Source organism: Daucus carota, chromosome 6 (genome assembly GCF_001625215.2).
Source record: "Daucus carota subsp. sativus chromosome 6, DH1 v3.0, whole genome shotgun sequence".
Lineage (NCBI taxonomy): Eukaryota > Viridiplantae > Streptophyta > Magnoliopsida > Apiales > Apiaceae > Daucus > Daucus carota.
This window is the reverse complement of record NC_030386.2, coordinates 3,746,219-3,770,557: the sequence shown is the minus strand read 5'-3', so window position 1 is coordinate 3,770,557 and position 24,339 is coordinate 3,746,219. Positions and strand designations below refer to the sequence as shown.

Here is a 24,339-nt window from a genome sequence, read left to right as displayed (position 1 = left end):
AGTCATTTGGAAATGACTTATTTATTAGGTTATGCAGTTGGAATTGTGATATAAACCCATTATTAGGTCGCATAGATTGAATTGGGTGCGATTGAATTGGATAATGGATGTGGCTAAGATGAAGGATGGCGACGACAAAAAGGTTACAGGATTAGGCGTAGATTTGGAGAAGAAGATGGTTCTCGATCCGGAGAAGAAGATGGTTCTCGATCCGGAGAAGAAGATGGTTCTCGATCCAAACAAGAAGATGGTTCTCGATCCAAAGAAGAAGATGGTCGTCAACAGAAGCTATGATGAGGATTTGCGTCTTTTTGAGAGAATGTGTCGTAACTTTTGCCTCGAGGAAATCGAAGGTATGAGCAACATATATCATAATTTTGATTTCTCCCTGATTGATTTTGAATATATTTTGATTATTTGGTTTGGTTTTTCATATTCCGCAGCTGCTGGTTATACTCTGCTGGAGGATGATAAAACTACCACCACCCGACCCGCTGCTTCTGCTTCTGCTAAGCGGTGCCAACCCAAAGAAGAAGAAGAACAACAACAAGAAGAAGAAATAGAAGTAGTGTATGATTTTAAAAGACCCAAATTGCCACTACCCCCCGGTAGGCCTTTTGTTCGTGACGGTGATGTTTACATCCTGTAATGTAATTTGTGTCTGCGTTTATGTTTTACCGCTAGACTTTGTCATATTCACAATTTCTTTCGATACATTGTAATTTCTGCTTTTATCTATCGGACCCTACTACTTCGTTTGATTTCTATGTTGTTAATGTTTGCTTATTATTCCAGTTAACACTTTCTCATCTATTAGTTAACCTCGTTGCCTATTTTTATTAGTACCTACCCGTAATTGTAAATATTATTGGGATTCTCCATGATTAATGTGTCGTCGTCTGTGTACTTTGCAAAAGACTAAATATCTTGAGAACCAAGTGCTGTTGATGAGAATACTCGTATCACAACCAACAAGCTAGTGTAAGCCCCCTGGGTATTTATTGTATATGTCGTATGTGGAGTGGACAACAAAACAGTAGGTGCTAGGGGATTAGATATTAGTTAAGGTCCATGTCAGTATGCTACGACTTAGCAGAGTTGCGAGATGGATGGCAACATCAGTATAAGGAGGAGAAGATGCAGGCATTTCCGCCCAGGGCTGCTCTTGTGGCTGAGGTACTTTTCACCCATATGCAGGGGCCTGTGATATGCTATTTCTAAAACTTCATGTTGGTTTTGGGATTTATACTTCATTTGCTACAATTTGGCTATACTTGTAGGTGGGGCAACTGGGCCACACTCCACTTCTCAAGAGACCGACAATTGTGAAACAGGAGGGATGCAGAATCATCTAATGCCATTTTGATAATGAATGCCCACGCGATCATATATTATGCTAATCCGTGTTCAGTCCAGTGGCATCGTGTCACAGTCTACAGGGAAAAGTAGGGAGATGTTGCCTTTAAGCATGTCACTGCACTCATGGGTCAGTGTTTTTTTTAAAAAAGATGTTATTAGATCTCAAATACCTTTTAAAAGCTGATTTTGTTCATTATTTTTAGTGGTAATTCTTTGTATTTTATTGTATTTCATGGGGCGAGTTCGTTGGGTATAACTTAAGTTCCCTTGTTGAGTAATGAAATGTTTTTGCTCCCAGTTTCATCATACCTATAATACTTGTTTCAATCAGAATGCCTCTGCTTGTCATTTACGTTATGTGTTCAAATGGACCAGAAGGTTTTACTTTAGTATCATAATTTTACATTTAGAGTTTTCACTTGATCTTGGTATTGCTGGATGGCTTCTACCAAGTCCATCAAACATTTCAAAATGCATTTTCAACCTTTGCTGGATTATGTTAGATTTTTTTTTTTTTAATTTTAAATTTTGTGATCTGTAGGGAGCCAGAGGCACTGGGAGTAGAAAATATGAGTATGATAAACGTATTAAGATGCTGGCTCTTCGAGTTTTTAGTAAGGTTTTTTTGGCATCATGCTTATACTAGTTTTTAGCAAGTCTTTTTTATGCTTGATTATCTGCTTTAATTGCTGACATTGGTAAAACAAAAGAGGACAGGGAACGCCTCAAGTCGGCGGATGTTGCCATTAAGCATGTTACTCCTGGGTGTGTGTTTTATTTTAAAACTGTTCTTTAAAGTTATCATCTCATTAAGTATCTTCTGAAAGCTAAATATGAACATTGCTTGTACCGGTAATTCTTTGTATTTTACTATTATTATGTTTTCAAGCCACTTCAAGCCGTTTAACAATGATCCAGCCCATCAGGGGAGGATAAAATTTGGATGTAACACTAGGAACAGATGAGAAAAAAACTTTAACTTGTATTTTTCATTGTGAATTGTATATGCTTATAAAAAAATATTTATTACATAATAGTATTTATTATTTGTAAGGTAATTTTGTGTGTTATGCTAAGTATCGATCATGTTACTTTAATTAAAAAAAAGTCATATGAAATTATTTCAGGACATCATTTTTGATTATTTATGGATCTGTGATGTGAGTAATAGTTGTGGGTTTATTTTTCGGTATATATATAATATCTTTGGATTTAATATTTAAAAGAAAACATATTCCCTTTTATGAATAAGTCATAGTGAAAATAAGACAAAGTTATTTGAAATAACTTGAATTATATATATGAAAGACTCTCTTTTATATATTGTTGTGTTAGATAAAAGTCGAAATATATGAAAAAATTGTCGAGTTCTCTCTGTATTCTCATGATAAATAATTGACATATATAATAATTGACGGAATATGCCTTCAGGAGATGAACAATTAAATATTCTCTGCAAAAACTTTTTAAAGAAGCATGGAAAACTGATAATTGTCTAATGGAACATTCAAAAAACTGTAATCACTTCTGACGTAGTAATAGAGAAGCAGAGAGTGTAGAATTTGGACACACGTCTCAGGGATACATGGCGGATCCCAGTGGTCGTACAAATTCCAATGCGAGGCATTGCACAGCTTAATTTTGCAGAAGCTAAGCCTGTACACAATCACTCTATGCACACGGGTCAGGAGTGAAAAATTGCAATATTGTGTGAATTTGACACGCCACTTGGTCCATCTGCTGCTGCTGATCCTGGTCTTACAACAGGTTCCTTAGAGTTAAAAGGTGTTCGAAGGATCAGTCAGAAGGGGTGAGAAAGTGGGTCTAATTCATCTATGCTTGCTGTTGTTGCAAGTAAGGAGCGAAAATAATTTGTAAAAAAAACTCTTCTCGGGTCTGTAGATTCTGTACCACGTGAATATTCATGTTAAGTGTTTCACTCCTGGGTGATTGTTTTTTCTAACCTGAAGTTCCCTTATTGAGTGATGGAATATTTATGCTCTAACTTTTGTGAAACCTTTTAAACTTGTTCTCTGAGCTCGAAGATAACACAGAAATTCCAACCACTTTGTTTTAAATGTTTGCTCTTACATGTTTTTTTCTTAGTTTTGACTACTCATTCATTGTCATTGATGCACTTTTGCCTGCATTTCAACTAATATATTATTGGAATTTGGTCCATGTACTTAGTTATGCTGTTCTTTCCTGTATAGTGATTTTACATGTCTAGTTTATAATTTAGTATACCGGTGCAATTCATTGTGTATGCAGAATGTGTCATAGAATTTTAGGGAATTAGCATAAACATACACAACTACATTGTGTATGTAGATGTGTATGTAGAATGTGTCGTATGTGTACTTTGCAAAAAACTAAATATCTTGAGAACCAAGTGCTGTTGATGAGAATACTCGTATCACAACCAACAAGCTAGTGTAAGCCCCCTGGGTATTTATTGTATATGTCGTATGTGGAGTGGACAACAAAACAGTAGGTGCTAGGGGATTAGATATTAGTTAAGGTCCATGTCAGTATGCTACGACTTAGCAGAGTTGCGAGATGGATGGCAACATCAGTATACAGGAGGAGAAGATGCAGGCATTTCCGCCCAGGGCTGCTCTGGCTGAGGTACTTTTCACCCATATGCAGGGGCCTGTGATATGCTATTTCTAAAACTTCATGTTGGTTTTGGGATTTATACTTCATGTGCTACAATTTGGCTATACTTGTAGGTGGGGCAACTGGGCCACACTCCACTTCTCAAGAGACCGACGATTGTGTAACAGGAGGGATGCAGAATTATCATTTGAGAATGAAGGCCCAAGTGATCATATATATGCTAATCCGTGTTCAGTCCAGTGGCATGTGTCACAGTCTACAGGGCAAAGTAGGGAGATGTTGCCTTTAAGCATGTCACTCCAGTCATGGGTGAGTGTTTCTGAAAAAAAAGTTGTTATCAGATCTCAAATATCTTTTAAAAGCTGATTTTGTTCATTATTTTTAGTGGTAATTCTTTGTATTTTATTGTTCTTGTGTTATCAAGTAAACTAAGTGGTTGGTAGAATGTACTTGTATAGTAATTGTTACGGCTCTGTTGCAGGTTAAAATCCACATGACATAAAACCATGTGTTGTGCACTTATTTAGGTCGGGGTGGAGAGGAAGAGCAATATCTTGTTTTGCTTTAGAAGACTTGGATGACCCTGCAAATAGTCATCAAATACGAGCTGAACAAGGAAAATGCAAAGTAGAAGAGGTATTTTTATAGGTTTTTAAAGTTTTCAAGCTTGCTCTTTGGCCCTAGTGTGGAGCATTTCATGGGGCTAGTTCGTTGGGTAGTTCACGGAATAGGTCGCATGCTTGAAAGAATTGTATGCAGGGTTTTGAGGTTGGTTGTAGTTCAGAAATATGAAAGAATTCCTGACAAAAAAAAAAGAAATATGAAAGAATTTCTTATATTTCTTTTTTTTATCTGTGCTGATAAAATAGGAGATATATGAATGAATTGTCTTTTTTAAATCGATAGTTAAGTAAATTTTGGAATCCATTTGTTTTCAAGTCCTTGAAATCTAGTACAGCCATTTACCACAAATTGTTGTACCACATCAAGTATATGTTATTGGTACTATTTTTGATCTGCTGCACTTTCTTTTCATCGTTCTCTTTAGGTAAAGCAGCTGTAAGCGAACGTCCCCCACACTCTTTGCAATTTGACTATGCTCCTTTCCTGGTAAGCAAGGATGCCATGCAATTTGAATAGTCATCGGAGAACTTAAGAATACCAGAATCTGGGAATACATTATAATTTCTGCTTTTATACTTGGCACTTGCTTCTGTCCATCGGACCCTACTACTTCATTTGATTTGTATGTTGTTAATGTTTGCTTACTATTCCAAATAACACTTTCTCATCTACTAGTTATCCTCTATATTTATAAATACCTACCCATAATCCTAAATATTATAATTGGGATTCTTGATGATTAATGTGTCGTCTACGTACTTTGGAAAAAACTAAATATCTTGAGAGCCAAGTGCTGTTGATGAGAATACTAGTATCACAACCAACGAGCTAGCGTAATCCCCCTGGGTATTTATTGTATATGTGGTATGTAGAGTGTAGAACAAAACTGGTGCTTTTTCAAGTAGGTGCTAGGGGATTAGATATTAATTAAGGCCTCTGTCAGTATTGTATGACTTAGCAGAGTAGTGAGATGGATGGCAGCATCAGTATACGGGAGGAGAACATGCTGGTATTTCTGCGCAGGACTTCTCTTGTGCCCAAATGATCATATATGCTAATCGGTGTTCGGTCCAGTGGCATTGTGTCACAATCTACGGGGCAAAGTCGGGAGATGTTGCCGATAAGCATGTCACTCCAGCCATGGGTGAGTGTTTCTCTTTTGTTGTTAACAGAAGTTAACATCTCATATTTCTTTTTAAAAAAGGAAATTTTACATTCTTTTAGTGGTAATTCTTTGTATTTTAATGTACCTTGGGGCTAGTATGATATTGTTGTCAGAATTAGCAGCAAAAAGGAAACTCTATAAACATTAAAATCAGAGCTTCTACAACTTGGCCGAGATTGTGAAGATGCCTTGGTGAAGCGGGGTGTATATGATTGCTTTGATAAATAAATGATTGAAGGCTAGCAAGAGGATGTAGCGGAGGAGAGTGAATCAGCAGTTGAGGGATTTGGAGTGCAATCAACAAGAGAAATAGTGAGCTGAATTGCTAATGTTTTTCTTGTAGTAAAAGACCTGGAGAGCTCTGATAGTTATAACAAAATCAATATATTGCCTGTTTATAGTTGGGAGCAGTGAGAGGTTTATCTCAGAGAGGTAAATTTCATAACAGCATATCAGGGAACGTGGTTACTTTGTTGCAGGGGTAATGGTAGAAATTGTGAAGGTGTCTTGGTGAGGTAACGCGTGTATGATTGCATCAACTTATAATTGGCTGGAGCGTAGCAAGACGTACTGGCGGAAATGAAGCGGGGGTTGAGGATTCTGAGTGTAATTAACCTGAGGTGAAGCTGCTCTGTTTTGGGCTAGAATCCACATGACATAAAACTATGCGTTGTGCATTTATTTGGGTTGGGGTGGAGAGGAAGAGCAATATTTTGGTTTGCTTTAGAGCACTTGGATGACCCTGCAAAATTTGTCTTCCAATTAGAGTTGAACTAGAAAAATGCAAAGTACAAGAGGTATTCAAAAGTTTTCAGAAGTTATATACTCTGTCCTTAAACTCATACAGTACATTATAAAAAAATGTATGAGGTATTGTCTTGTACTCCCTCCGTTCTTAAATAATAGTCGCTTTGACTTTGTGCACGTAATTTGAGGTGTACAAAAAATATACGTATTATTTTTCAAATTTTCTTTTGAATAAAAGTTTGACATCTATATTTTTATTTAAAAAAAGAAGATTCAAATAATGTGTAGAAATACGTTTTTATTGCATCTCAAAACACGTGCAAAAAGTCAAAGCGACTACTCCCTCCGTTCCATTTTATGTGAACTGTTTGATTTTCACGGAGATTAAGAAAATTGTAGTAAATGTAGTTGAAAAGTGGGTAAAGTGGTGAGACCCATCAATATTTAATAATAGATTTGAGATACTGGAGGAAAGTAGTGGGTGTAATAGTGTTTATTTAATAGAAAGAGAGTATAAGATATAGTTAATAGAAAGAGAGTATAAAATATAGAGGTAGCGGGTGTAATAGTAAAAATAATGTTAAAAAATAGTAAGAATTGTCGGTTCATTTTTTTGGAACATCCCAAAAAAGAAATGAGGTCACATACAATGGGAGGGAGGGAGTATTATTTAGGAACGGAGGGAGTACCATTTTAAAAAACCAGCCGAACTCTATCAAACCACTCATTCATGCCCTTAAACTAATGTCCCGTACCCCAGTAATCAAACTATTTAATATTCATCTTTCATTCTAAACATCTTTCATTCTAAACACGTCTCTTGCAACCGTACCACTCTTAACAAAATCACCAAACTCATACATTGAATCAGCCACTCATACTTCGTAAACCTTTATGTCAACTAAACTCATATCTCGTAGTCTCGTACCACTCTAACAAACTAACCTAATAAAGAGCCTATTTGTCCCGACTTTAAGTCGGGATTTAAAGCTGTATTCAATTTCAAGCTGAAAAATATATGTTTGTATAATAAGTCAGAAGTCGGCTTAAAGTTAGAAACTGACTCAAATTCAAAAGTTAGTTTGAGGTACATTTTTCACTGACTTTATTTTTTTTCACTTTTTTTGATAAAAATTACTCCTAAGTCATAAGTTCCCGTAAATCAATTTTATTTTTATTTTTATATTTTTAATAACTTTTAAGTCATTAATAAATCATATTTACTCAAACAAACATTTTAAACTCCCAACTTATCATATAAGACTCATAAGTCATAAGTTTAGCCAAACTGACTCAAAACCTCATCATTCACTCATACCTCGTAAACCCTTCTGTCATTCTAAACTCATATCCCGCACTACTCTAACGAACAAACATAACTCATACATCATACCACTATAACCAAACCTCATCGTTGAGCAAGATTTCCTGTTCTCTCGAAGTTCATTTTCCCTAATATTTCTATACATATCTGACATACTGAAAAACTTGAATTAAGGTTATAACATGCTTCCTTAGACAGTTGAGGAAATGAGAAAAAGAAGCGCACGCACGGCTCAGAGACATGCAGGCATGAACCCTGCCTTCTTTAGAAGCGGTTAGGGAAATACAAAAGAGAAGCACACACATGGCTCAAAGACATACATGCAGTAACCCTCGAATTTCTTAGTATCAAGAGACGAGCCTAAACTCAATATCCATAGCACTGCAGAACAAAATACATTACGGAGAGAGTAGAAAAATATCAACTTCACTAGCAATGTGTAAATTAAAAATTAAGTTCTAAGAATTATTGGCTTCTTGGCTTAGATAAAAGAATCATACATGTCAAAAATCAAAATTGTCAAGAATACACATGACAACAATGTGTACTGGACTTCGCTCTGCTCTGGGATTGACAATGGCAACCCAACAGAGCAGGCAGCATCCCAAATTCTTAGTTTAGTCCTGTACAATAATGGCACCAATGCAAAGATCAGTGATTGAAGGACATACTACAGAGAATATCCAAACTAGCAAATATTAATGAAGTACTTCAAGCATACCTTGATTCAAATTCCTGTCCACACATTTCACAGATATTATTACTAGAACTTTTTGATGAAGCCTGGTTCACATAGAAAAAACAAAGATCAAATACAAGAGGGTACAAATTACACCAATACTTAGACTACATTTCTGTGTGAATAAATTCAAGAGTACAAGCAATTTAAAGTAGAAAATATTCTTAAATCCCCTGGATATCTCCATATAAGAGAGATTCAGCTAACAAAATCAAAAGCTACACTGTTGCCAGTTTATGACCGACAGAATAACTGTGAACAGCAGCTACATAGATACATAATGCATAAAAAATGGCTGAAAGGCCCCAACATCTCAATCTCAAAGCAACACATTATATTAAACAGATTTAAAGTTCATATATGTAAGACAAAGAGGATGCTGTAAATTTCTTTCCATAGCCACATTGTGGGAAAAAAAAAATACGACTTACATACGTCATGCTCACAATAGTCATGTCAGTATTCTACGACTTAGCAGAGTTGCGAGGTGGATGGCAGCATCAGTATACGGGAGGAGAAGATGCAGGCATTTCCGCCCAGGGCTGCTCTTGTGGCTGAGGTACTTTTCACCCATATGCAGGGGCCTGTGATATGCTATTTCTAAAACTTCATGTGCTACAATTTGGCTATACTTGTAGGTGGGGCAACTGGGCCACACTCCACTTCTCAAGAGACCGACAATTGTGAAACAGGAGGGATGCAGAATCATCCAACGCCATTTTGAGAATGAAGACCCAAGCGATCATATATTATGCTAATCCTGTTGGAAACGTGATAAGCTTTACGCACCAAATATAAAAAAATGTAAACTAAAGATCTGATAAAAATAAACACACAAACTTGTATTTCTTGTTTCACTCGATATATAAAGCTACAGCTTGTTTTATTTTGTAACAACTTGAACACAAGGCTGCTGCCTTCTTTTCTTTCTAACTAACGAGCTACAGCTCCTTACTTTTCTCTCTCGACTATTCTCTTTTTTTTTTTTTTACTTCTGTGTATCTTTAACATTCATGCACACCAGTATATACTATATATAGTGTAGTTGCTGTCCTAATTCCTTACGTAAACAAGCTAGGCAGCCACCTTTTATCCGGGCTTCATTAATATTACACATGACCAGCTAGCTGTTACTTTTCTATTTATCTGCCCAGCCTACCTTAATTTTTAGGATTCAAACAAGACTGCTGCATGGTTTTTCAGTAAGCTGCTGCATGTAAACATTGTAGAGTGCCACGTCCATGTTTCTTTTATTACTACACGTATTTGACTTGAAAGATTAAACTGCATGTAGCTGGCTTTGAGACTTTCATGTGTGTACTCTGGACAGCAACCCATTTCATTTACTCACGCTTATTTGACCACCTTGCTGCCAGCCATTTTCCTAGCTGCACTTATTTATTCGTTTTGTTTTTATTCATTAACTAAGCATCCGGAAGAGTTTGACATTCTAACAAATCCGTGTTCAGTCCAGTGGCATCGTGTCACAGTCTACAGGGCAAAGTAAGGAGATGTTGCCTTTAAGCATGTCACTCCACTCATGGGTCAGTGTTTTAAAAAAGAAGAAGATGTTATTAGATCTCAAATACCTTTTAAAAGCTGATTTTGTTCATTATTTTTAGTGGTAATCCTTTGTATTTTATTATACTTCATGGGGCGAGTTCGTTGGGTATAACTTAAAGTTCCCTTGTTGAGTAATGAAATGTTTTTGCTCCCAGTTTCATCATACCTATAAAACTTGTTTCAATCGGAATGCCTCTGCTTGTCATTAATGTTATGTGTTCAAATGGACCAGAAGGTTTTACTTTAGTATCATAATTTTAAATTTAGAGTTTTGACTTTATCTTGGTATTGCAACTTTTATTGGTAATTCTTTGTATTATATTGTTCTTGTGTTATCATTTATCAAGTAAACTTAGTGGTTGATAGAATGTAGTTATATAGTAATTGTTGCTGCTCTGTTGTGGGTTAAAATCCACATGACATAAAACTATGTGTTGTGCATTTATTTGGGTTGGGGTGGAGAGGAAGAGCAATATTTTGGTTTGCTTTAGAGCACTTGGATGACCCTGCAAAATTTGTCTTCCAATACGAGTTGAACAAGGATAATGCAAAGTAGAAGATGTATATTTTATAGGGTTGTAAAGTTTTTAAGTATGCCCTTTGGCCGCTAGTTCGTTGGGTATAACTTAAAGTTACCTTGTTGAGTAATGAAATGTTTCTGCTCTCAGTTCCATGAGACCTTTAAAACTTTCTAGGGCATGAAATTTATCAACAAATATCCTGTACTTAGGCAGCTATCATTCGGAATGCTACGCTTCTAATTTCTGTCATTTGTTCAAAGTGGACTTGAAGGTTTTACTTTGGTATCACAAATTTACATTTAGGGTTTTTGACACTTTGCTTTAGTCTGTCCGTCAAAGAAACCGGAACAGTTGAAGACAATAAAACCGGAAAAAGACAATAATGCTCGTGAACATTTGAAGGCGAAGTGTTTACACATCAGATTTGTAGTCATTTGGTTGTAATGTTTTCCTTAACAGCTACCTACGATGATGCAAAGTTTCAGGAAGTTGTAATTTATAATGACCTGATGATTCTTTAATCAGCAAATAGCCATATAGGTTACCTGAATCTATTGAGCATTCTTTGCAATTTGCATTCTGCTATATATTGTACTCACAAGTTTGGTTCATTGGCTAAAGCTGGATTATTTCGTGCATCTATCAGGCAAAGAAGGACGTATCAACATGAGTTGGTTCATCTAATTGAGGCAATGATGATGGGTCTGGGGTATTTAGCAATTTTTTTTACGGCTATGGGGAATGAATTTGATATTACTGATTTGTTTCCTTATTATAGTTTTTTCCGTAATATCAGTGGATTAAAATCTAAATTGTTGAATATTCAGAGTCAAATGCATGAGATCATTTGTACATCTTTAAGGAGCATGATGAAAGGTGGCCTTTAATTTTCCATAACCTCTACGAACATTCAAGGCATCATTTCTGTATGTTCTTATGTATCTTTCATATTTGTACTTTTTTGGGTAGTTCAGCTTAATTGCTATTTTTTTTTTAAACCCATGTCTTTCTTACGAGCTCCTTCTCGATGTTTAGAGAGTAGTGTTTTGCCATTCGTGCAGATGGTTACCATGGGAAGCTTATCGCTATTACATCACTTTGGCTGCTTTAGCTGTAGTGACTCTGCCCCTGCCCATTGCCCAATTTGGTAGTGTGTCCATTTTGTATAAAGATTTTTGCAACTAGCCAGTGGTGGTAGGAGTAGTGGAGGTATCAATATATAAATACTAGTAGAGATTAAGAATAACTGGCAGGGTTGTTTAATTATGTGATAAGGGATTAGATAAAGGTCAATTTCAATGTCTTAGGTAGCGGAGTTGTGAAATGACAGCAACAGTATGGGGACAAACATGGAGTGGAGTTGTGAGGAGGATGGTTCTTCTGGACTTCTGGTTAAGGTACTTTTCAACAACTTGGCCTAGATTATGAAGGTGCCTTGGTTTGACAAATAAATGGTTGACGGAGCAAGATGATGTAGTGGCGCTGTGGGGGAGATGCATTGGAGGTTGAGGATTTTGAGTGCAATCAACAGAAGAAATAGTCAGTTAAATTGCTATTGTTTTTCTTGTAAGAAAAGACCTGGAGCTCTCTGATAGTTTTAACGAAATCTAGATATTGCCTGTTTACAGTTGGGAGCAGTGAGAGGTTCATCGCAGAGAGGGGTAAATTTCAGAACGGTATTTTCAGGAAACGTGGTTATAACTTTGGCAGCAGGGGTAATGCCAGAAATGAGTTCAGGATCAAGTACAAGCTTACAAGCAGCCAGTCAAAGAATAGTGGAAGTTTGCAAGCTGTCCAGATTGTGCAGGTGCTTTTTTTTTTTTTTTTTGACAAAATTGTGCAGGTGCTTAGGTGAGGCAGACCGTGTATGATTGCATCAACTTGTAATTGATTGGAGTGGAGCAAGATGGTGTAGTGGCGGAGATGAAGCGGGGTTGAGGTTTCTGAGTGCCATCGCCACAAGAAGAAGGATAATTAGAGAGTAGTGTTTTGCCATTCATGCAGATGGTTAAAGCTTATTGGTATTACATCATTTGGTTCCTTTAGCTTGTGTCTTAGCCATTTGTTCGAAATTATTAACAAACCGATGATAATAGTTTTAAGAGATGAGCAGGGGATTGTATCACTCCTCTGTGCTTTGATCATTTTTACACACCAGATTTGATTCGATTTCAGGAGTTGGTAGAAAGAAGAAAGGTGAGTTGATCGAAAAAAGAATTTGACAAATAAAAATAATGCAATGTGGTGAAAACAACACCTTTTCCCTCAAGATACTTTGAATGAAGGTTGGAAAACTCCCTTTTCAACCAAATATCTTATCAATTTAAAGGGTTTAGTATTGAGTTGAGGATACTATAATATTGATCTTGTTACTTGTCATTTTGTTTTAGTCAACTTGTTAATTATGAACCCACTGCTAAATTAGGACTATATTCTTAAGGATTTTACATGGAAGATGTACTTTCCAATTAAAAACATCATTTATATACGAACTGGAACTTAAAATTTTGCAGATTCTAACAGGAACTTGAGGGGAAACAGTTATTTCAAATGCACCCTTGATAACTAGATTGCAATTATGATAAGCAATATGGTGTGGCTACTTATATCAAAAAAGAATTGGGCTCAGCTTTGGCATGAGCAACCACCCTTCTTATATTGAAACCGTGATGCTTAATTGACTGCTAATAAGAAGCCAGAACCGGGCTCCAATTCTTTCGGGGTGGCCAGAGCCCGAAAGAACAGGATGGGACGAGACTAAGAGTAGCAGACAAAATATATAAACTTATGTTGATTAAATTAAAAACCAGCAGACAAGGAAGGATAACATCCTGTAAATGTTAATGTTGGTTTGGTGCAAAAATAACAATGCAGGGTAATGATCATGGCTATGCATTACAAAGGTGTTGCAGCTTATGCCTTACCAATATACTTTTTTCATATGATAGTATTCAACTAACATGTATGATGTATGATCATGTTACAATTGTATCAGTGAGGAAAGGGGATAGTCTAAAGAGCAACAATTGGTACAAGTGGTAGAAGATTACAAGGGGATATGTTTTAATTAGATTTGTTAAGCCATGGGCACATAGGATAGCTCACTACTAAAATTTTTAAAATAGAGTTACAATTGTATCCCTGTGTGATTGTAGTAATATATTTTTACACCTTCTTTTTGACTTTTAAGAAAAAATAATCAGTTTTCAATCATATAAATAAACAAAAATTTGTAATACTATCAAGAGAGATCATGTACACATGAATAATATAGAACTTATTACTTATGTATATAAGTGTTCAAAAAATTTGCATTTTATAATACTCCCTCCATCTCAAAATACATGTCGCTTTGACTTTTTGCACATAATTTGATGTGCAAATAAAACATACTTCTATACATTATTTTTCAAATTTTCTTTTTCTGAATAAAAGTATAACATCCATATTTTTATTCAGAAAAAGAAAATTTGAAAAATAATATATAGACATATGTTTTATTTGCAACTCAAATTACGTGAAAAAATCAAAGTGACATGTATTGTGAGACGGAGGGAGTACTTTCATTTGTTTTGTAAATATTGAGTATAATTATTTTTCTCTCTATTTTTATAACTATACTTTTTTCAGTATTATATAATTACTTTTTTGATGTAACTCCTTTATTTATTTAAATAAGATAATTACAACAAAATCTACTCGAATAATTTTACATGTTAGAAAAATACATCCATTTATGAAACTTACAATTCTTACAGCCCTCCTAATATTTCCATAAGAGTGCACACCACTTAAATCTACACGAAACTTGGAGAAAAAGAAAAAGCTGGTGTAGGATTTCAACGTGACTCTTCGTTCACTTGAGAGTTTGTAAGACTCTGTACCTTTGCATTTTTGTTTATTTCTTCACAATCTCAAAATCTTTCATGTGCTTAAGTAGTTCTTAGTGTATTGTTGTTATTTTTACAAATTTTTTTTTCCTCAGCGATGCATATATGCAATGTGTTTGGTTCGCCCCAAATTTTAGAGCTAGTTGTGGTTTGATTTTGTTGTCTAGACTCCTAGAAATTTCATTCGGGTTTCATTTTTATCTTGGCCCTCGATAGTTGGGGTTGGTTTGAATTGGGGTTTTCAAGTTTAATCGAGACCATATATGACTAAAAATAGCTAAAAAATGGAGTTTCAAGACCATTTTAATGAAGTTTAATAAATGGATGTTTTATCGAGTTGGACTCGGAAACCATATATGACTAAAAATAGCTAAAAAATGGAGTTTCAAGACCATTTTAATCAAGTTTAATAAATGGATGTTTTATCGAGTTGGACTCGGAACATGTTCTGAGTCCGGGTTTCGTGAGAACCGTCCAACTCGATTGCCATGGCTCACTCTCCGGCCTTTGGTACCTGTTGCTCGACTTCTCTTCTTTTGAGCAGATTATTAAATAAATCTTGTGTTTATGTGTATAATTCTAATGTGTTTAGGTGTAGTCCAGAGACATTTTTACTATGTTTGGTATTCATAAAAAATAAATTCAAAGATAAAAAATCGTCTGTACTAGTTGATATTATCATTCCTGCACATTGTTAACTGGTATGTTGATGAATACTGTAGTCTTGATCTAAAGGTTATCACCAACTCATGCTCTGATTCTAATACTATTTCTCTCTATATTCAGAGGCAGGCAGGCCACAAACAAACAACAACTATGCCTCTGATAAAATTGGTAACCACTTTCACCTTTGGAAATGATCTTGGCACATTCAAAGAAGAAGCAGTTTCAGAAATTGCTGAGATTCTTCGAACAGAGAAAAAAGTATAATACTTCTCTCTTAACTCTAGAAATAAAGCTATGTCTATTATGTTGCTTTTCAGAATCATATAGTCATAGTCATCCTGGTTTTTTTTGTCATGCTAGTATGTAACACTGGACATTGCGTACAAGAAGACTGAAAATGGGCATAAGACTTTCTGTGACATCACTTATTTTGAGGAGTTTTTGCCCTCGATGGTGAAGGAAATGTATTCTCAGGCAGCCTTGAAACTTAAGACCCTCTTGGAATTGTACTGTGGGGAACATAGCTTCTTTCTTAAGTATAAGAGTTATGAGGTATGAGATGTGTATTTTATTAGGAAACTCATGTAATGAAACTAGGATAAGACTGTAGGCACATATACTGTTTACTAATTTTATATTTCTTTCTGTTTTAAACCAAGGACCAAGTGTTGATAGATTGGACAGAGAAGAATGATGTAATTGCTTCAATACCAGTTGAGGACCAGGGACAAAGGAGAAACTGCTGGGCTTATGTGGCAGCATTCATTGTAAGCGGGACCTATTCCCAAGAACACCCTTCAATTCAAGATCTCTCGGAAATTATGACTTCAACCCAGGACCTCTCAGATTGGGTCTACAGCTTTCTTGATCTCAAGAATGAGGTTGACAATTATGGGTATTATGGAGGTACCGCTAGTCAAGCTTTTGCTTATGTAAAGGACTGTGGCGTTGCGTTGTTGAAAAACTACCCTACGGAGGAGTTTAAGGAGAGGCAAATTCAAAGGACTTTTGATGTAGATGTGTTTTCGAAGATCTGGCGTGGCAGGGGTGATAGGATTTTCATTGACCACTACGACTGCCTTGTTCCGGATACAATCATCTACCAGCCAGGTACACCCCTTCACGGTCAGCCTAGTTTTAGTCTGGAGTCAATAACGCAATTTATTCACCAAGGAATGGCATTTGGTTCCATTTTCTACTGTGGTGGGTGTGATATATGTGAAGGTTTGGATAAGTTTGATGGTGTAGGCATCTATGATGAGCCGCCTCATCCCAAGGGTCACAATTATTGTCAACATGCAGTAGCTGTTACCGGAGCAGGCAATCGCCATGGCATAGATTTTGTACGTATTCGCAACACCAGAGGACCTGGTTGGGCGAAAGATGGAAGTGGAGACCTGCAAATCAAGTTCTTTCTGGAATTGGCTCACGTTTCTGGGACAAAAAGAAAGAAGAGTTCGATAACCACCCAAGAGCAGTAGATTATTCCTTCTTTCTTGTGAGAAAGAATCTTGAGTTTAGTAGTTTCATTTATAATATTCAATGTCCTGGGTCGTTAGAAACTAAAAACTGACTTGATTCTGTTCTCAAACTAAGTTGATTCTGTTCTCATTTACTCAAGTCTCAGCCTGCATGCCTGCATTTAATTTGATAGATTATAGTCCTTAATTATGTCCTCGTGTCAACTTGCTTCTAATCCAAGTTATATAATCCACTAAATTTAGATATTATTTGTTACATGGAAATCCACAAATACTTTCCTCACAGGAGATTTGCGATAATTACCTAATCACCAAATAAGATTTTAAATATAAAACTAAATCACATAAAATCATGCATTGAATTTTAGAAAATTAATTTAATACTAATTAATCCTAAACAAGTCAGAAAAATAAATATAAACTAATAAATTAATATCTTCATCATCGAATATAATACAAATTAGATATAACTAGGTAATTTCACCCGCGCTTCGCGTGCTCTAAGAAGATTTTTTTTGAAATTATTTTAAATTTGTCGGTCATATATTTTTATATTGTTTTTCCGCTACAATCTTATAGTTTTGAATTTATTGTTTTTTCTAGTTTTAAATGGTATATATACCTTATAAATAGTCACAGGTAATTTAAAGATTACTATCATCGAAAATATAATTATATCTTCATAGATTTATCATGAATCCTTATGTTAAATTAATAAGATTTATATTAAATTCTGATTCTAAGTCATACGATTCGTGCCTGTATTTTATAATAATACTCTAAAATATATAAAAAGTTGTACATCAAGAAATCCCTATACATTTAGAATCGCCAAAACCACCTTAACTGATAGACAAACCTTTAAAAATTAAAATAGACTGTGACCGATACTTGACATTCATATATATATAAATCAGAAAAGAATTCATATATTATCATATGTTTAATTTTTTTAGTTCTTAACATAAATAAAGTTGGGAAATCAATAATAATAATAATAATAATAATAATAATAATAATAATAATAATAATAATAATAATAATAATAATAGGATACACTGGAATAATATAATGTGCGATAATTAGATAAGATACAAACTGAAAAATATGATTGTATACAAAAATAATAATATACCAAGGAGAGACCGAAATAAAATAAATTTCAGCATTCGACAACATACATTTCATATGTATAAAAATCCATATATCATAACATGTTTATATTTTTGTGCCTAAACAGTAAAAAATTCAATTATTGTTATCACTATATATGTAAATTGTTGTATTGTATTCAAATAATACAGATGATAGGACGTTGTATAATATAATTTAATAGTCTCAAGTATATATTTCATATAATAAAAAATTCATATATTATTATATGTTCATTTTTCTGATTCGCTCTAATATGATTAAAAAATCAAATATTATTATTAGTGTTTCTTTATCTTATTATCAAACAATATATATTCAAACATTTTAAATTGATAGGTTGGAAATATTTTAATTTACAGGTACAAAAAACAGGTAGGAGTAATAAAAGAACCATTAAACCACTCTGTCCTAAAAACTTACCGTAACTGTTACTACACTCTAAACCCTATTTGAATGCGACAACGTGATTAGAAGCTCAATCATGTACTCCAAACGCAGCATTGCATTGCTCTTATTTTAGCCGAGAAGAGAACTTCTCGACCACCAAAATGAAGGTACGTCTCCTCATTACTCCTTCATCGTTTTCAATTGATCGCTTTCAATTGGACTGTATACAATTGGTTACATGAGTTCGAAGTGTTCTTGATGTTTTGTCTTTTCTAATTTGGTGGATTGAATTTGTCTATTAACCTCTGTCTTCACTCTTATTACGAATCATTTTATGTTGTGTTGTTTACTTAAATTAGTTGTTGTGTGAATATTAAATGTCAAAACAAATTTTTAATTTATATTCGTGATGCTATGTCAAATGAGGTAACATGCACTCCTGTATTGTATAGAATATATATCTGTGTGTTTTCCTTTTTGATTAAGTTTATAATATTCGAAATCAGGATAAAAATAGTCTGGACTCAAGATGGACAAACTTATGTAATAAGGGTATGCTTTGATCCCGAACCTTTGATGATAATTTCGTGCTGATCACGTCTTAATGTATACCTGTTTTCAATGTCGATGTAATTTAAAAAAATTGGATAAGAAATGCAGCTTTCTTGTCGCAAACATAGAATGCGACATCTTTGGGGCAATGGTAATCGCTAAATTATCATTATAAATATAACATCTTTAAATTAAATATTGCCCTAATCCGATGAAAACCTGACAAGTTCAATATAAATATAATCTGTTCCATTTCACGTTGTTAAACCTTAAGTGTTTCCGGACAATATAAATGAAACCATTTTCGAGACATTCTTTTCCAGCATCGAATTCCAATCAAACCGATCATAAGTATAGGTTACTTTACTTTTTTGCACGTATTTCTAAGTTTCTTGACCGCATGTTAAAAATTATTATTTTTGAAATTTTCTTTTTCTGAATAAAAATATATATCACATATTTTTATTCAGAATTGTAAAATTTTAAAAATAATAATTTTTAGCATGCGGTCAAATCACTTAAAAATGCGTGCAAAAAAAATCAAACGACCTATATTTCAAAACGGTGCAAAAAAAGTGAAACGACTTATATTTCAAAACGGAAGTAGTAATAGAGAAGGGAAACGAACCCCGAAGGTTATACTAGCTAGCTATGAGGAGGAGTTTAAACGAATTTGACAATAAGTCGGGCAATAAGCAGCGAGTCTACCCTTCAAACTAATTCCTTGGACATGCAAACCCTGTTCTACAAGTCGGAGGACAGAGAAGAAGCAATCAACCATAAGTTGGATCGATGGAGAGAACCCAATTGTTGGAATTAGTAATTAAGCTTCTCATCAAAGCTCCGCTAGCAACACTGACATGTTTAAGGTTGTTGCTAATGTAGTTTAATTTTGATGGAGATTATAATGTTGAGCACAAGGTTATGATGTAAATTAATTGGGAATTTCATCATTAATAACCGCCTATACAATATTGAATTTCAACTACAACACAAGTCCTATAATTAAACAATATGACCTCAATAATCATAGGATGCCGCCTTAGTAAGGTTATGGCAAACAATATTTACAGAAACATGCTACGACCTCATGGGGTGGGGTTTTAACTGTGAATTATTGCTTGCACTTGATCCAGACAGTCCGTTCCCAGTTCCCACTATAATCCACCTTTCTCTATCAACATAGTCACTCCAGCCCAGTGCTTCTTTAATCGTCATCTCTTCTGCAGTCACCGGAGATACTAAATGCTGCAGATCACAAGGCCGAAACCAACTCCATCACAGTGACAGCTGCATGAACCGATATCTTAACTTCATTGGTTAGAGGTTTAACCCAAGTATATATGTGCTCCATATCCTTCAACATGAACTGTGTAAAATCTATTTTAGGCTCCCTGTCACCGTGTAAGATATTGCGTTGTTGTAGCCACAATCCTGTTAACCGATGATGTTTTGTGATTCCAGCTTTATCATTCCTCGATCACCATATATGCCAGTATAATGTGACAACCTCAGCTTGCTTTTTTGCATCTGCAGAAGACAGCAACAGCCCCATCCACGACATAAAATCCCCCTCTGCATTAAATCGACAAACACACTGTTTAGCGAACTAACAAGATACTAGGCAATGCATAGTTGTCTCCACTTCAATATTACAGACTAAGCACAAAACTTGTAATTTATGTACACGTTTCATATATACTAAATGCCTCCAAATTAAATATCATAAAATATATTATAATAAAATAATAAATATTATAAGCCACGGTGACAGGTTTTAAGCAGGTTATTACTTAAGATTAAATTAAAGATGCCTGGCTAAACTATTTTAATGTTTGGCTACAAGAAGTAGCACTTGGAAGTAAGCTAGTCTTCTTTTAAGAGTAGCTCCTAAGACTTGATTCATATCCAGATCTTCTGGCTTTTATCCATTTGACAGTCGAAATTTGAAATGATACAATAGTAAAGCAAGAGGTAACCCCATTATAGCTATGCCAAATGCTATTCCAGGGCATGATCGCCTTCCTCCTCCGAATGGAATGAAATTAGGATTTGGGCCATTGTAATCAATAGATTTGTTCATGAATCTTTCTGGTTCAAAACTTTCTGCATTTGGCCAGTATGCAGGGAAGTAACAGAGGTGCTGCTGGATGTAGCCTCACTGCCTCAGAGTTTCTTTTCCATTACCATTTTCATCTCTTGTGCTGCTTGACAATGTTATAAAAGACCTCATGCATCTATCTGACTCCGGATGTTCAACAATTTAAATTTAATTTCACTGACATTATGAAAAAATCCATAAGAGAGAACAAATCAACAATATCAAAACCATTCCCCAGAGCGGTGATTGTGTCAAGCAAATGAACCAACTCACATTGATACTTGCTTTTTTTGCCCCATAGCTGCACCTGCCTTTCATGTTATAGCATTAGCCAATGCACCAAACCTGCGAGTAAGATTTTCCAGAGAATCCAAATCATTCGTAATAGATTTAACAATTTTGCACTCTTCATCCTCACGAATTGAATGAAACGAACCTGATTTTGACTTGCAGTGAGAAGCTCACCAGTACATACCTTCCTCATTTGCCTCCAATAATTATCATACTCATTGAACACTGCATCTTTACAACCCTCCAACAAAATCTTGCTGTGAACGATTCGAAAATGCAAGGTCATGAATTTTCATTACTTGTTTAGCTGGGAACTGGAAATTGATGTGGATGATAGTGATTTCTTGCTGATGAGAGTCATAAATTTCCAATCTTTTTAACAATCTAACCGAATGTGAAGATATGAACAAACCTTATATAATTAGTACATGAACAAGTGAAATATACTCATCAAGTATAATCAGTACATACAGCTATATAAAGCTGCATCCGCTTAATGTTCAGCTTGCTAGGTCTTCATTTGTAGTACCATATACACTGCACTCGAATTACCAGAACATTATTCCTTAATTATTACTAATGCTTAGCTTCATCCTTTTAAGATGGAGTACAAGAAGTTGCACTTAAAAGTAAGCTAGTTTTTCTTTTTAGGGTAGCTCCCAAGACTTCATTCATGTCCAAATCTTCCGGCTTTGATCCATTTGGCAGTTGCCAGTTAAAATGATACAATAGTAAAGCAAGAGGTAACTCCATTGTAGCTATGCCAAATGCAATTCCAGGGCATGATCGCCTTCCTCCTCCGAATGGAATGAAGTTAGGATTTGTGCCATTGTAATCAATAGATTTGTTCATGAATCTTTCCGGTTCAAAACTTTCTGCGTTTGGCCAGTATGCAGGATCTCTGTGTATTGCCCATGCGTTTACCATAAGCTTGGTCCTCACAGGAATAGTGTATCCTTCGACTTCACATTGTTCTCGGCATTCTCTAGGAAGTAAAAGAGGTGCTGGTGGATGCAGCCTCAGAGTTTCTTTGATTACGAGCTTTAAATAAGTTAATTCCTGGAGATCAGCTTCTCGTATTTTTGTTTTCCCTTTGAAGGCCTTCCTAACTTCAGCTTGTGCCTTCTCCATGACTTTCGGATTTCTTATCAGTTCAGACATGGCCCAATCAAGTACTACAGCAGCCGTGTCAGTTCCAGCTGTCAGCATGTCCTGCAAATCATATACGAAGAAGGAACTGATACGAAAGACTTAACTAGCCAGCAAGTACACAGACGAAAGATATGATCTGCAGAAACTTACAGAAATGATGCCTTGAATGTTCTTAGAGGAGATAGGAAACTGAAGGCCACCTTTTTCTTGAACTCGCAAAAGAACATCGACTAAATCTTCCTCTCCAACTACGCGACCATTCTCATCTAATTTTGCGCTGGCCCGTTTTTCTTCATGCTCCTTAATAATGTTGTGAAAGATCTCATGCATCTGAGTCCGGATCTTCAACAATTTAGATTTAATTCCACTGACATTATGAAGAAACCCATAAGAAGGGAACAAATCAGCAATATCAAATCCATTCCCCAGAGCAGTCATGGTGTCAATTAAATGAACCAACTCATCTTGATACTTACTTCTTTGCCCGATAGCTGCACGACATGTGATAGCATTAGCCAATGCACCAAACTTATGAGTAAGATTCACCGGAGAATCCAAAGAACTCTTGATAGATTCCACAAGTTTCCACCCTTCATCCTCACGAATCGATTGAAATGAATTAACTTTACTTGCAGTGAGAAGCTCAACAGTACAAATCTTCCTCATTTGCCTCCAATAGTCATCATACTCATTGAACACCACATCTTTACACCCCTCCAGCATAATCTTGCTCACTTGAAGCTGTGAACGGTTTGAAAACGCGAGATCATGAGTCTTCATGACTTCTTTAGCTATCGACGACGATGACACCACAAGGACCGGGATCTCAGCAAGCTGCAAGTGCATAATCGGGCCATATTTCTTCGACAACTCTGTTATCACACGATGCTGCACTTCACCAGCTAGCTGGTGAATGTTGCCAATTATAGGAAGTTTTTGCGGTCCTGGAGGCAACTTTCGAGAAGCCTTAACAGCTCTCTCTGATAAAAAGTGGAAAACTATGATAAGAAAACAGAGGACAGCAATTACAGATTGCACATCCATTTCAGCTCAAGCAAGTGGTGAGTGTGGATGAGTTATGCATGGACATGAAATTCTATATATAGCACAACAGGGGATGATTTATTGTCCACAAGTAAAGAATAACGTGCATAAATTCTAAAATGTACGATTGCATGAGAATCACTCAACTTCATCCCTACATGCAGTGCAGAATTTTCAAGACTAGGCTGCTGTAAGGTTGATGCTGAATCATTTTCGACACCTGTTCCTGTAATTTTCAAAAACAGGTTGCTCACATATTACTGTGTCACACGTGGCCGATAAAGAAATTTCCGGACTATATATTTATATAAAAAATACTCCCTCCGTCTCTATGGATTCTATACGTTCATTATTTGGACGCACTTTAATGATTCGATAAAATATAGTCCTATAATTTATTTTTAAAATTTTCTTTCTCTAAATAAAAAAAAATCAAAAATAAGTTATAGAAATGTATTTTGGAGAAGCACTAAAGTGCGTGCCCTTATTTAGCAAAAAAAAAGTGCGTGCCCCTCCCCTGTGTATACAACTCGGGGGAGTATACAATTAGCATGTCTCGTTTTCGGGCAAATTCCGATCAAAGACGCACCATAATCAATCGGTTGTATAATTACATATTTTTTTTCTGGCTTACGTGACCTGCGGGAGCAAATTCCGAGCTCGGAGCATGATTTTGTGACTTGAGCTCAGAGCCTGAGCTCGGTGCCGCAAATATTTTTACCCATATTTCAAATCAACTGATTATATTCAAGTCAAATAAACGAATAATTAATCAAGATATTTATTGAGACCAAAGATCCCATACTTCAAGTATAAACGACTTCACGCTGACTACATTGGTGAAACATATGGAATAAATTGATTGTAACAAGCCCAGCCGCAACGTTTTTCCCATTTATATGACCAACCAAATAGAATTAAGTCGAGTCGTGTCAAAGTAAACCATACAATGTGGTACT

At 35.5% G+C, this 24,339-nt stretch overlaps 3 protein-coding genes and 1 long non-coding RNA gene across 4 annotated transcripts; 3 read left to right on the top strand and 1 right to left on the bottom strand.

Annotated features, from left to right (window-relative positions):
• LOC108227704 (uncharacterized) lies at nt 1–761 on the top strand. Its single transcript, XM_017403006.2, has 2 exons — nt 1–353; nt 444–761. The coding sequence occupies exons 1-2, from the start codon at nt 104–106 to the stop codon at nt 647–649; spliced, it is 456 nt and encodes a 151-aa protein (XP_017258495.1). The 5' UTR covers nt 1–103; the 3' UTR covers nt 650–761.
• A 10,483-nt stretch (nt 762–11,244) lies between these two features.
• On the top strand, nt 11,245–12,935 carry LOC135147326 (uncharacterized). Its single transcript, XR_010284794.1, has 3 exons — nt 11,245–11,370; nt 11,489–11,587; nt 11,723–12,935. It is a non-coding gene; the product is annotated as an uncharacterized LOC135147326 (long non-coding RNA).
• Nucleotides 12,936–15,367: 2,432 nt separating this feature from the next.
• On the top strand, nt 15,368–16,761 carry LOC108226992 (uncharacterized). The gene is made up of 3 exons (XM_017401988.2): nt 15,368–15,475; nt 15,578–15,769; nt 15,877–16,761. Exons 1-3 carry the CDS (start codon nt 15,368–15,370, stop codon nt 16,696–16,698), a joined length of 1,122 nt encoding a protein of 373 aa, XP_017257477.1. The 3' UTR covers nt 16,699–16,761.
• Nucleotides 16,762–21,579: 4,818 nt separating this feature from the next.
• LOC108226676 (cytochrome P450 CYP71D313) lies at nt 21,580–23,404 on the bottom strand. Its single transcript, XM_017401670.2, has 2 exons — nt 22,487–23,404; nt 21,580–22,396 (listed from the first exon to the last, which is right to left on the bottom strand). The coding sequence occupies exons 1-2, from the start codon at nt 23,378–23,380 to the stop codon at nt 21,782–21,784; spliced, it is 1,509 nt and encodes a 502-aa protein (XP_017257159.1). The 5' UTR covers nt 23,381–23,404; the 3' UTR covers nt 21,580–21,781.
• Between the last annotated feature and the right edge of the window lie 935 nt (nt 23,405–24,339).

Coding starts and splice junctions, on each gene's coding strand:
- LOC108227704 (XM_017403006.2), top strand. CDS start 104: ATGGATGTGGCTAAGATGAAGGATGGCGACGACAAAAAGGTTACAGGA. Junction 354..443: donor TTGCCTCGAGGAAATCGAAG/GTATGAGCAACA, acceptor CATATTCCGCAG/CTGCTGGTTATACTCTGCTG.
- LOC108226992 (XM_017401988.2), top strand. CDS start 15,368: ATGCCTCTGATAAAATTGGTAACCACTTTCACCTTTGGAAATGATCTT. Junction 15,476..15,577: donor TTCTTCGAACAGAGAAAAAA/GTATAATACTTC, acceptor TTGTCATGCTAG/TATGTAACACTGGACATTGC. Junction 15,770..15,876: donor TTAAGTATAAGAGTTATGAG/GTATGAGATGTG, acceptor TTTTAAACCAAG/GACCAAGTGTTGATAGATTG.
- LOC108226676 (XM_017401670.2), bottom strand. CDS start 23,380: ATGGATGTGCAATCTGTAATTGCTGTCCTCTGTTTTCTTATCATAGTT. Junction 22,397..22,486: donor ACATTCAAGGCATCATTTCT/GTAAGTTTCTGC, acceptor TATGATTTGCAG/GACATGCTGACAGCTGGAAC.